Source organism: Varanus komodoensis, unplaced genomic scaffold (genome assembly GCF_004798865.1).
Source record: "Varanus komodoensis strain SLA01 unplaced genomic scaffold, ASM479886v1 scaffold13_1, whole genome shotgun sequence".
NCBI lineage: Eukaryota > Metazoa > Chordata > Lepidosauria > Squamata > Varanidae > Varanus > Varanus komodoensis.
Window position 1 is genome coordinate 12,553,058 of NW_025335408.1, and position 13,197 is coordinate 12,566,254.

At 40.9% G+C, this 13,197-nt stretch overlaps 2 protein-coding genes across 2 annotated transcripts in view; both read right to left on the reverse strand.

Annotated features, from left to right (window-relative positions):
- IQUB (IQ motif and ubiquitin domain containing) overlaps positions 1-2,523 on the reverse strand; it is a 38,392-nt gene extending 35,869 nt beyond the window's left edge. Inside the window, exon 1 of the mRNA XM_044422932.1 lies at positions 2,115-2,523. The gene's annotated coding sequence lies outside the window, so the exon portion shown is untranslated. The remainder of the gene's footprint in view (positions 1-2,114) is intronic.
- A 1,719-nt stretch (positions 2,524-4,242) lies between these two features.
- NDUFA5 (NADH:ubiquinone oxidoreductase subunit A5) lies at positions 4,243-11,661 on the reverse strand. The gene is made up of 5 exons (XM_044423102.1): positions 11,493-11,661; positions 10,208-10,252; positions 6,819-6,935; positions 6,002-6,067; positions 4,243-4,441 (listed from the first exon to the last, which is right to left on the reverse strand). The coding sequence occupies exons 1-5, from the start codon at positions 11,511-11,513 to the stop codon at positions 4,340-4,342; spliced, it is 351 nt and encodes a 116-aa protein (XP_044279037.1). The 5' UTR covers positions 11,514-11,661; the 3' UTR covers positions 4,243-4,339.
- Between the last annotated feature and the right edge of the window lie 1,536 nt (positions 11,662-13,197).

A 13,197-nucleotide genomic window follows, 5' to 3' on the forward strand; every position in this document is an offset into this window, starting at 1 on the left:
GAAGGGGGTGCAGGCTGCAAAGCCAATCACCAGTGATTGAACTGGGACTGATTATTGATGATTGACTGAGAGCCAGTGTGGTGTAGTGGTTAAGAGCATGGGACTAGGACTCAGAAAATCCGGGTTCTAGTCCCCGCTCAGCCATGGAGTCAACTGGTTAACTTTGGACCAGTCACAGACTCTCAGCCCAACCTACCTCACAGGGTTGTTGTTGTGGGGATAAGATGGAGGAGAAGAATGATGTAAGCTGCCTTGAGCCCTTTGTAGGAAAAAGGCAGGATAGAAAACCAAAAATATAAATAAATAAATAAATTATCCCTTTGCCAGCAGGCAGTTTGCAGTCACAAGCAGCTGGGGGAATGTTGATTACAAAATGTCCTAAATGGACCACCCCATCAGCATCATGGCTGCACTCAATGTTGCAGCCTTCTGTTCAGCTGAGTTGCCCTTTTAAAAACGTAGGAAGAATGAGCAACATCAAATTACATTTCCATGGTTGCTATATACAACTCACTTCAGACACCTCTTTCCTACATTATGACAGTTGAATACACTGCTGAATTATCCCAATCTAAGCCACCTTTAACTTGCTATATTAAAACAGACGACATAACAACATAAAAGAACAACACTAGGGTGTGCTTCCTGAAAGGAATCAGAAAACAGTTGAAAGCACCAACTGCTGACCTGAACCACAGCCTAAGAGAACAGCCTAGAGTTTATTCAAATAAAACCTGGACTATAGCAAAAAAAAAAAAAAAAAAAAAGCCTCTTTGGCTCTTTATGGTGCAATCCACCAGCCTTGAAGAAAATGACACTGCAGAACTGCTACAAGGTGCTGCTTCAAAATTGCAGCTCCCTAAAGCTGCAGTATGGGGTTAATAGTGATGGGCTGTGCTTGTTTTATAATTGACAGGCCAACCCCCCTTCCCCCAGACATACATATTCCATATTAAGAAAACAGTATACACTTTTTTTGCGCCTTGCTTCTGTGTTTTTATTACACCTGTGCAAAATCTGTGGATGTTTCTGCTTCCTTGGGGAAAGGGCATCAGGATCAGCCAGTCTTCATCTTTTTTTATTACCTCAAGGGCAGCTTAAAAGAATTTTTTCAGATGAAAGGCTCCTTATTGTGACAGATCTTGTTTCTTATCTCTGTAACAGTGGCTGCACAGTACAGGCAGCCATTCTGTCATGACTCGCTTATCAAGAGTGACTGACAGATCATATTACTCACAAAAATCACATAAGAGGTTAACATAATGTATGAGCCTTTTTTAAAAGTCAGGTGAAAATAGTTTAATTCTGTTGCTTAGCCTTTGTTTCAATTTTAGGAGCTGCAATATTAGATGGCCTGAATCCATAAAGGAATCCACAGCCTTGAACTCACAAGAGTTGCATGAAGCTGCCTCAGACAAGACATTTTGGACGGCTTTCATTCATAGAGTGGTAATAAGCTGGAGTCGAATTGATGGCACATAACAACCTGGACAAACAGGACTCTCACCCGCCCCGCAACAGAATACTTTTAATCTCAGAGAAAGCTGCGCCAGGTTAGGCTACAAGTACCTGTCAAAGGCAAAGGGAAACCATCTATCCAAAATGATAAAATCCTGTGTTTCGCCGGCATGAAACAGTACCACTAGCACCTCCCACCTGTTACATTAAAGGCGTGGGGCATGTCAAGCGGTATCACACGTTGCAATTTTCCCAACCTGGTACCCTCCATATATTTGGACTGCAACTCCTATTATTTCCCCGCTGTGGAATTCTGGGAGTCTTAGTCCGGAGGCAATTAGATTTGAGTAAATCTCGTATATTGCTCCATCTGAATCACAGAATGCATCACGAGCTCTCGTGATTTGTGTGGGAACCTCTATCATCCTCCCTTCACTAAGTACTGTCCCAAAGGGCTTTAGGCTACTGCAACAAAGACATTTAAAGATAGCCGCCGCGCACAGCACGCTGGGAACTGTAGTAATGGACTGAACCAGTCATACAACAGCAGTTGCTCGCACCGCAAGCTCAACACGCATTCTTCCCCGAATTCTCGGCCTTATCCAGTATTACGTGCCTCCATCCTTTCTTTTATTTTCAAAGGCCATAACATTTACCTTAATAGGAGGATTTCACCGAAACTCTCCGAAGCAACCCACGGCTTAGCCGATCCTCGCCGTCTGCAGCTGAGAGCGTCGTGTATCCGTAGCAACCAGAAAGTCTCGCGAGGTTAGGCCCTCCCGGGTCGAGAAAGCGCGCGATCTTGCGGCTCTGATTTCCACGGCGCGTGTCCGCAAAGGGATGTTGCGGTCAAAAGAGAAGCGATTGGGGCTTCCGCTTGTGATTTAGTAATTACTGCAAAGGGTATGCTAGAGAGAATGCATTGGCTATTTTACGTATACGAATTCCAGGAAATATGATCCAATGGAAAAGACGCTTGGTAATTGGGGAAATGGAGAATTTTTGCAGTTGCCCGCGATTGGGCATGCTTGACAAGGAGGTCCACGTTGTAGCTTGCCCTAGGGATTCCAGTGCATGCTAAATTGGAAATAAATGACGGTAGTGTGGCTTACTTCCAGATAAGTTTGGTGTATGTGGGCAGTTTATGCTTAATCTTTAAATAAGCATGCTCGACAAATGCTCATTTCAAAAGAGGCCTGCAAGGCCAGGGACACACTATGGCAAAGTAAGAGTTCATGGTAATGACAAAGATGTTTCCACATGAGGCTTCCAGATGTATACTCGATGCACTGCAAAATTGCTCCAGTTCAGTTTAGGTTAATGTGAAAAGGAATGTGATTACAGTATAGAATACTTTGCAAGTAGACCAAGAATGGAACGTATCAGTTAAAAATAAAGCAAGAGATGTAGGCTACCTCCAAAAAAATGTGAGAACTATTCAGTCCAGTCATATTTCTGTCTTGAGCTTAGAGCATTTGCTTTAAAAGTGTGCTTCTTTTCAGTATTGAGTTCCCATCTTCATCCAGCACATTCTTTCCAGGTAAGGTATGACGCCCTCTAGTGAGTTTGTTTCTAAATGACACAGTTGTTTTTACAAGATGGCAGTAAGGAAGTACAGATCCCAGCCAATACCTAAATAAAAACTAAAAATCAGTCATGCTTTGTAGAAGTACAGCGTATTATATATTTCAAAGATAGTATCTTTTCAAAAAGTACAATAGCCCAAAATATCCTTCAAATAACAGCCTGTTAATTGTTTCTTTGTGTGCCAATAGGGAAGTGTTGCTCCTAATCCTTTCATCAATAGCAGCCCTATGACTTCCTGTCCTGGTAGTGTTACTTTGGCTTGGCAGGCAGGTGCTTTGGGAAATTCACATTTCTAGGCCACAGTCAAAACTTATTGGGATAACTCTAAAAATACCTTTTTTATACGTCTTAGCTGATACAGGAAATGGTTTACTTGGAAAAAGCCTAATTTATACAAAGTGTGAGCAGGCAGACTTGCTGTCTCAGTGCATGTAGAATTAAAATTGGCACTACTCCTCCCACAAGAAAGATGCAAAATTTATCTTAGCATGTCTCAGAGGCAGCGAGCCTCCATAAAGATGTCTTCCATCACCTGCACAAATATGGATTATTAATAGCATAATGATGGTTAACATGCCAGCATGGTGTATGCTGCTCAAATTTGACAAGTTACTGTGACATCTAAACCATGAACTCTGGCTTACCTCTCCACAAACGTGCCAAGTCATACAGCTTGGTTTATGAATCCAGCTTAGTTGGGAAGAGATGCCAGAGATCCTTGTTTAGACATCACAATAAACCACAGAGGGTCTGTTGACAGTATGCCAGAATTCTCTGAAACCCTGGTTAATATCGCATCCAGTTATGGCCAGTTTTTTTCCAAGTGAGTGGTGTCTGTACACATATGGACTGCTGAAAGGCTCAGTGAAATTCTGGCTTTGCTGCACCCACCCCACTTGAATCACCAACATGGGTACTTATACAGATGCTTTTCTAGAGCAATATATGAGCAGTCTGTAAAGTCCTCCTATATAAAAGTGCATCCCAGTCCACTTGGGTTAAGAACATGAACACAGAACCCAAGCACATGCCCACTGTTGTTTATGATGGGCAGCCGGGCTCAGTCATGCATTGCAAGAATTCATACACATGCAGATATCTACAGAACATAAGATTACAATCGATAAATCACTGAGATCAATTCCCATGATGTAGTAAGTTTACAGAGATCTTCCAATTAATATGGAGGCAGACAAATCTTTTAGGTAGGTAACTTTATACATAACATTAAAGAGTTTTATCCAGCATAAATTTAATCACATGTTTTTCTAGTCTGAACTACAAATAAAGACAATTATATTGGCCATTTCCACTGGTCAGCTGGAGGTTCTTCAACTAAAGGCTCCCATGGTCGCCATCGTGCCATTTTCCTGGCTAGATGGAGCTCACTTTCCGCCTGATGAGAAAATACAAATTTTAAAAGTCACTCAATGATGCTATATCAAAAATAGTCAATGTACATTGTCATAACTGTTTGTGAATTCTCATCATTTTAAAAGGCCCCTTAAAAATCCATGAGATCCACTAACTGCATATATAAAATACAGATTTACTAATTCCTTACTAAGTAGTTTAATTTGTGCAGCACTGATATAAACAAACACTGTACATATTTCATCCAGATTCAGTAATTGTGAACACATCAGAAGGTTTTGCAGCCAGTACTGTATCTGCCATTTGGGAAAGCATTTAGAATACAAGAATATGGGCTAATACAGGAAACGTAAAATTGTAGTAGTAACAGTTTTCATACTGCTATTTAAAGCAATAGTATCTGCAGTCTAAGGGGTGGTTTAGACAGAAAAAGGATTTAAAAAATGGTTATCACCATGTGGCTCCAAGACTGAAGTGCTGTATTACTTTTGTATATTCCTTACATAAGAAAAAAGCATTTGGTTACAGCTTTTTAGCCAAAAACTAAGATACAATGTTTAATTAATAGCGTAGCTTAGTGTTAATGCCAGAATATTTAACTGGGATAGATGAGAGTTGTAGAATTTTCTCCCTAAACATGCATAAGATTGCCCTCTAAAGGCATAAGCTTGCAGTCTCCCAACATCATCTGGGAGAACAATTTTGTCCTCCTGTTTAATATGTGGTTTTAAATTTTGCATTGTTAAAACACCATTAAAGGTTCACATGTTTTGATACAATGTATCCTTTGGGTTTTTTTTAATGTGTTTTGTGACTCACCTAGAGAGTTTCGGCTGTTGGGCAGTATAGAAATTAAATAAATAAAATAATAAACACTGGATGTTTGGGAGACCAAGCCCCTGCTTTGCCTTCCTGCAGCCAGATTGGAAAGAACTGTGCTGGCTGCTGCTCTCCTTGCCACATTACAATGGGAGGGAGGGAGGGAGGAGAGGCATGACAGGGAGGGGAAAAGGCTGGGGCTGTAGAGGAGCTGCACTGATTCTAGTCAGTGGCCCAACCTTCTTCCCTCCCTGTTTCTGGGCCAAAGAAGGCTGACTAGATAAAATGCAGTGGTGGCAAAGATCACCACCATGTGAACATCTGAATTCGGAGATTTATGGGCACCTGCCATGAAGACAATAGGAGTGTGCCCTTGGTGAGCTGTCTTCATGAAAATTATAAATGAGTGTTTGTCCTCATTCTTACAATCATTTCGATAGCTGGCAAAAAACACATTAAGGCCACCAAACCATATAAACACTTACTGTGAATCTCACTGAGCTTGCTGTCAATATCATTGTTACCAGTACAGTGCTATTAAATATTGCATTATTTGATGCTGTGTAGGACAGCTATTAACTATTAACAGTAAACTTTATAGTTTTTTCTGCAGGGCAAAATGAAAACAAGAACCACATCCCCTTTTGTTAAGAAATTAATCTATTGAGCAAGTATTTGGGATTCCTTTTATTTTTTTCAGTAGTCCATGCTTGCTGCAATTGAAAAAAAATATATATTTTTGCTATATACTGTACATTTTTACCTGTGAAATAACTTCTTCTATCTGTCCACAATTGATTTTATTTTCCAATTTTTCCACATCAGGTTCCTGCAAATTCAAGAACAAATCAGATTTCAGGCTCAGAACTGTCCCACAATATATGTATAAACAATATATTCCTGTGTCTGATACTGAATGATGCAAAAAAATAGTCATTTGCAGATATTGCCAGACAGGTTAGCATAGCATTTTTTCTCAGAATGTGCAAAGAAAAATATAAATCAGCCATATAAATATATATCCTTTCAACAAGCAGCAGCTATTTCAGGTTAGCATCATGAGGAAGTTGTGGCTTTTAAAGTGTGAAAAGTTAAATATATTTAGTATTTCAATGATTTGATAAAAATTGCCATGAAATGCAATATGTATTGATACTGATAAACAAATAACAGGAACTACAAAGAATAACAACACTGTATCACTATTTTGGCATTGACCTGTATTTCTGGAGTATGCACAGCTGTTTCTTATGAACACATGTTATTTAAAATAAATGTATAAATACTTATTTCTGGATACCTGCACGATGAAGCTAAAACACAGCTGCAGTCTAATATTCACCTTCATGGGAAGCCTGATATGACCCGACATGTAGGACAGCACTCTAAATCTAGTCTGGGACGGAAGGAGAATTACCCAGCAACCACCCATCCTCTTGTAAGAATAACTGAACCCCCAAATATTCTGTTACCAAAGTTCAGCAAGTTCTACTTAATGAAAATAATTCTAACACAAATCACATTTAAGAATCATCTCTATCTGAGTAGCAAATGAGTATGTTGAAAAGTTATGTACTTACTGTATTTACCATATGAAACCGATCATTTACCATTTTCTCTGTATACCTCCTATACGCTGCATCTTTTGGAATGTTCTCCAGGGCATTAAGAATTTTTGTATAGAGTATTCTGAGGTGCTGACAAGATCAAATGGCAATGAGTAAACAGTAATTTAAACATAACAGTTAAAGTTTACACATTGAATGCAGCAGTCTAATGTGTACTAGTAAGTAAAGATGTGGGTTTGGAATGTCTTCAATTTGTTCCTGCCTCCAGTGCATCCATTCTTTTCTTCAGAAACTATTTCCTCCAGCAGAGCAGCCAGCACTGATCTCCTAACCGCCCTTATTAAAAGCTCTGATTGCCCACTTTTGCAGAGCAACACATGTTTCTTACATTACATCTGGATTACTGCCGTGTACTTTATGTGGAACTGCCTTTGAAAAGTGTCCAGGATCTTCAAGAATCAAGAATCCAGTGGGTAGATTCAGCACCCATGGCTGGAAACCAATCCCAGCATGCACCATTCCTGCCTGCACCACCTGCCTCTCCCCCATTGGCCTGCACCATCCCCTAAGCAGATTTTCAGTCAGCTACCACTTCCCCCACGCATCCCAGAGTGGAGGGAAGTGGTAGTCAACTGCCATCTACTCAACAGAATTGCACATGGTTGCCGCTCTGTCTTCCCTCCAGGCATGTGCCCTCAGATGCACAGCCAGATTGCCTGCCTACCTGGCTCCTGGGACAGTGAGACAGTGTGACCTCATGTGAAAGGGCACAGTGCGCTTGTGGAGGAGGCCTGACAGGAGGGGACATGGTGGCGTGGCTCTGCCAGGTGGGTAAGATGGGCATCTCTGCAATTCAGCTAGGAGGTGGGCAAACTAGGGAATCCAACTGGGCATTGGAGGGTACACCCTGGGAGGGAAGATAGGGAGCATGGGGAAAGCCGGTCAGCCCCCTGCCTGATTTATTTATTTATTATTTATTTAGAAGGCTTCTATGCCGCCCCATTTGCCGAAGCCTCGGGAGGCTCACAATAATGAATAAATGAGCACATTATAAAACAATATAATTTGAGTCAACCCGGCCCAAAAAATAATATTAACAATTAAAATAACGTTTGAATAAAAAGGTCTTTGCCTGGCGCCAAAAAACAAATAACGACGGCGCCAGGCGGACCTCTCTGGGGAGCGCATTCCATAGATTGGGCGCCACCACAGAGAAAGCACTCCTCCTCCGAGTACTTACCCTCCTAATATCCTTCACGGAGGGTTCCCGGAGAAGGGCCTCTCCCGCTGATCTCAAGGGGCGGGCAGGCATATATGGACAACTCAACCATTGCTAGGTAAGCATGGCAGCAGAAAATGGTGGCTGAAACAGCCACAGCCACTCTTGCTGCCAAACTCACTGTCGGAAATGGGGACACTGTGGAAAACCGTAACCAGCTCCACACAATGAGAAGCAATGCTGAAACATGGAAACATGAAGGACCATTGTTCTTCTCTGGAGATTCATAGTAACTAAAATGCACCACGTGCTCCTGGTAATCACACCTAATGACAAGATATTTCTGCCACAGCTTGTCACTTTGTGTGACTATAGCCATAGAAAAGTCTACCTCTTCAAATCCTTAAAAGCAGGTTAGCTTATACACCTTTCATGTCATATAGGCTTTTAATTCTTTAGATGTTTTGTTTTGTTTGTTAGAAGATTTTTTAATATGGGATTTTATACCAATATCATTTATTTCCATTTCTGCTCATTAATTGGTATTGTTCTTTGATATGTTTTTCTAATGTATATTACTGTTAGCCAATTTAAACTTTTTATGCAAGGTGGTATATAAATTTCATAACTAAATAGCTAAAATGAACTGGGAGTTAACATACATATTATGATTATTTAGGTTTTTTATAATGCTTACACTCAAAATATGAACAATTTTGTAGGAAATCTGGCAGACCTTAAGATAATTTGGTCTCAGGCTGTATATGGATTTATAGGCCGGTACGAACATGCTGAATTCTACGAGCATATCAAACTGTTATGCTCACCCTTTCAACACTGGCAAAATGTGATATAATCTATATTGCTCAGCATCCTACTGCTGTATTTTGAACTAATTCAATTTTCTAAAAAGTCTTCAGAAGAAGTCCCATGTATAAGACATGACAGTTCTTGAGCCTGGATGTTACAGATTGAGTATTCATGGCAGTCTACCCCATACAAAAGTGTTACAGCTAGCATGCCATCCTAAACTGGTGAAAAACACTTCATGCTACCTAAGCATGTAAAGCAAAAGCTGGATTAATAGATTCCTTAAATTGCAAACGCAGCCTTATATTTACAACCTTCAGGTGCCACACAGTTATTAATTCAGCCATGTATTTTATCTGTGTGCACATGTGTTTATGCATTCATTTTTTAGAAAAATAACATTGATTGCTTTGTGTTTTCCTATGGTCTAGTTTTCATACGCCTTTAACTAAATAGTTCTATTCTTTCAGGTTATTATGTTTGTATCTTTTCCTAAGCCACCTTAAAAGAGTAGTAAAATAAAATTTTACAGGTCTAAAATAGAACAACATCAAGTACACTAAAATTACTACTTTTTAAAAGAAAGGAGCTTTTTTCATGGCCTAATGGTTATGGAACATGAACTCAGAGAGATGAGTCTGGTGCTGACATTTTTTTTTCCCTTTTGGCACCAGGCCAGAACCTTTTATTTTTCCAATATTTTAAGTGTTAATGCATTTTAAGATGGGGTTTTATTTGAATTTTGTCCTCTGATGCTGTACTTTTATTTCACTGTACCATTGTCCTGGGACTTTTTAGTGAAGGATGGTATATAAAAGCTTTAAACAAACAAATAAATAAATTTACCTGATAACCTGTGGCACACAATCCTATGCACATTTAGACAGAAAAAAAGATTCTAGAACTGGAGACAGGAATTGTAGGATTTTTTTAATGACCACATGTACATAGTATTGTGCTATTGGTATTATTTATTAACCATGATGCAACATGCTTTTTATTTAAGCAGCATTTTAAATGTTAATATTATTGAATTTTATTTGGCCAGGGCGGCTTATTTTATTCTAATGTATATATTTTAATCATTATTGTTTTCATTTATTGTGTATTTTATTCTATGTTGTGAGCCGCCCCGAGGCTTCGGCAAGGGGCGGCATAGACATGTTTTAATAAATAAATAAATTGATAGAATTTAAGTTCTGAATCGCAACTAATGATTGTCTGAGATCATAGTCTGACTGAGGAATGCTGGGAGCTGCAGACCTGCACTTGCATAGGTCTGCATCCTAGGATGCTTTTTCATATATACATTATATGCAGCATTTCACTTCTACATACTTCTATTTCAAATAAGTGGTTATGTTATACTCACCTCATGTGGTGTCTCAGATACAGCTAATCCCACAAGACCAGTGGTCTGCAGAAATTAAAAATAGATATGATTATTAAATGGGACTGTGGTCCCATTAAATAAAGTTTAATTGATAATTATTTGTTTGTGCTGAATGATCAGTTCAATGTGCCTATGGCTAAACATAATAATGTTTCTGAAGCCAAAGGAGCATTTGTAAATACTACTATATGTCATAGCAAGTTTTATCTGAAGAGAGACATTCACTTAGGGAAGGGAAGGGATATAAATATTCTTCCCAATTACCTTTTAAGTTGATTTAGTTATTAGCCAATATAAACTATTATTAATTTGAATCAACAGCAGTAATTTCTCAGTCCTTCCATGCTTAAACTAGACTGCAAATCTTCCCCCATATTAAGTCATGATTTAATGAATTAGAAACACACAAGCATCTATCCCATTAGAAATCCACTACAGAACAACTTCAAGTATTGTTAGTGTCCTTTATTGAATATTGATTTGAAAACTGAATATTGATTTACATATTCACATAAATTTGATCTTCACATATTTCAACTAATCAACATTGACTTTCCACCAAGTAATAAATACACATATGCAATACAAACAGCTTTAAAGTAAGATCATATTTTCTTTTTACATCTGGGGGAATTTGAAACTCCTGGTGGAAAACAGTCTATAGTAAAATGTCAGTCTGCAAACAATCATTCAAGGATATATCGGGGGGGGGGGGGATCCCATCCCTGAACGTTCAGTTTCAAGTTGGAAAGAAAGCCAAAGCGTGCAGCATGAGTGGAATATAAAATCAGGGTTCAACAGATAACTTGAAAATTATGAAGGGCATGCTCTAAGCTGCACTATCAAATGGATTTTTTCTCTGGATCTTCTGGAGAAACAACAAAGAGTAGGCTGGCATTTTTGAAACCGAAATTAATTAAACGATGTGCTGTCGTGGAGCATTGTTTAGAGGAAACACAAACGCCTTCGGAAAGATGCTTGTTTTGCCAGCAAGGGAAGCCTTATGGGCCTTGTAGTATTATATGTTACTCTGTGATGGTTTAAGCTCGCCCTCCCCAACACATCCGGAGGCACCGACTTACGAAAGCTGCTTTAGGGGGCACAGTAAGGTCTAAGGATGGGGCATCTCATTCGGAGTTTCCATAGAGACCAGAGATTTCAATCTGGCAGGGCCGGAGCCGTCTCTTTTTCACATCCCTTTCCCCAACCCGTCCTAACCTGCCGGGTCACCTCCCGAGCCTCCGAATCACCGCAGCACCCTCACCTTCTTTAGGGCTCCAGCCATTGCAGAAGCTACATGCAAGGGGGATCTAGGCAACAATAATGTCAGGCACCCGCAGCAATCCCCCGAGGTAGGCGGCCAGCGCGCAAGCGCGCACAAGCCTCTCCGGGTGAACTCTCTCACACCGACGCGTAGAGGACAAGGCTAAGGACAGCCAAGTGCGCATGCGTTCAAGCCACATTGTGAGGAGGGAGCGGCAGCGCCTTCCGCAAAACACGCCCGCTATTGGATGGGATTTCTGACTTCAGCATGCGCACGAGGCTGCGTCGCGCCCTTCTAGGGAGGGTCATTCAGGGGCGGGGCCCTCAGCGTAGCATCACCAATCAGATGCGCGCTGTCGGGAAAAGTGGAGTTGTTTAGGGGCGGGGCTTTTCCGGGTTTCTTTTATTGGTGTTGCCCTTCTTCCCTCGTGCTCTCCTGGGCATGACGGGAGTTGAGGTCCAACTCGGCTGGAGTGCAGCTTGTAGCGGAAGGCTGGTGCGGCAGCGGCAGGCGGGAGCATGCCAAGTGTGGGCAGAGGAAGAGTGAGCGATGGGGCGGGCGCTACAAGGAAGGCGGCGCCGCGCCTCGTCTCTTCGGGGCTTCTTTTCATGTGGATCTTGGAGCCAAGCAGCCAATCCTTGCCTCTGCAATACACTGGGCTTCCTCAACAGAAGCAGCATAGGGAGTACGCAACGGCTACCTGTGGCCCAGAAAGTGAATTTGTTAAATAAAATTAGAAGCTTTGTTTCCTGCAATGTGGAGCCACCTTACGGGACTGCTCCTTTCTAGGAACTGCATGCCCCATCAAGATGCAGTCCGGGAATACTGCGCATTGTAGGATTCCTTTTTCTGTCTGAAAATGCATAGGATTGCACCCTTACTAGCCTAACAGTTAAATATTAGCCACTGCTTATTATTGTGCTTACAGATTTCCTGTAAATACTCAGTAGCATCCATGTTAATTCAGCAACCAGAGAGCAAAACAATCCTGGCTACAATCGCATCAGACCTGGAAAGCAGGAAATTTATTTATTTATTTATTTATTTGGGATATTTCTACCCCGTCCAATCACTATATGGTCAGAGTAGATAGCTCAAGAAAGCTAGTCAGGCTAAATATGAGGTCCATTTATGGAGAAGGTTTTTCAGACGTATTCATGTTGGAGATCTGTTCCACTTATACTTGAGACAAGTGCAACATTTGTTTCAGCATCAGTGAAAACAAACTGCCTCCATTTTCTGAATTCCTGAATGATGGGGGTGGGGAGGGATTGAGGAATGCTGGTGGAAGAAGGAAGGTTGTTGTCTTTATCTCCCAGAGACACATTTTATCCTGTACATTTTGCCCTACCCCATTCTCACAGGAATTTAGGGTTTCCCCTATTCCTACAATTTCCTCTGCTCATTGTGGCCTCACAATGATCCTGTGTGGTGGATTGTGCTGCAATGGCAGTGACTGGATTATTTTTATTCAGTATGCTTTGTGGGTATTTGTAGTGAATTCGTCCCAGTTCTAATCTAACACTATATCTGCATACAGCACACTTGGCTGATGAAAGCTGAAAACAAGCCATTAGACTAGAACAGCCTTCCCCAGCAGGTCTCCCTCCAGATGTGTTATGCTACCTCTTCCATTATCCCCTGCCTGTGAGACAATGATTACTCCCATCACCATTAATTTACCCTCCAGGTGTTCTCTTTATCA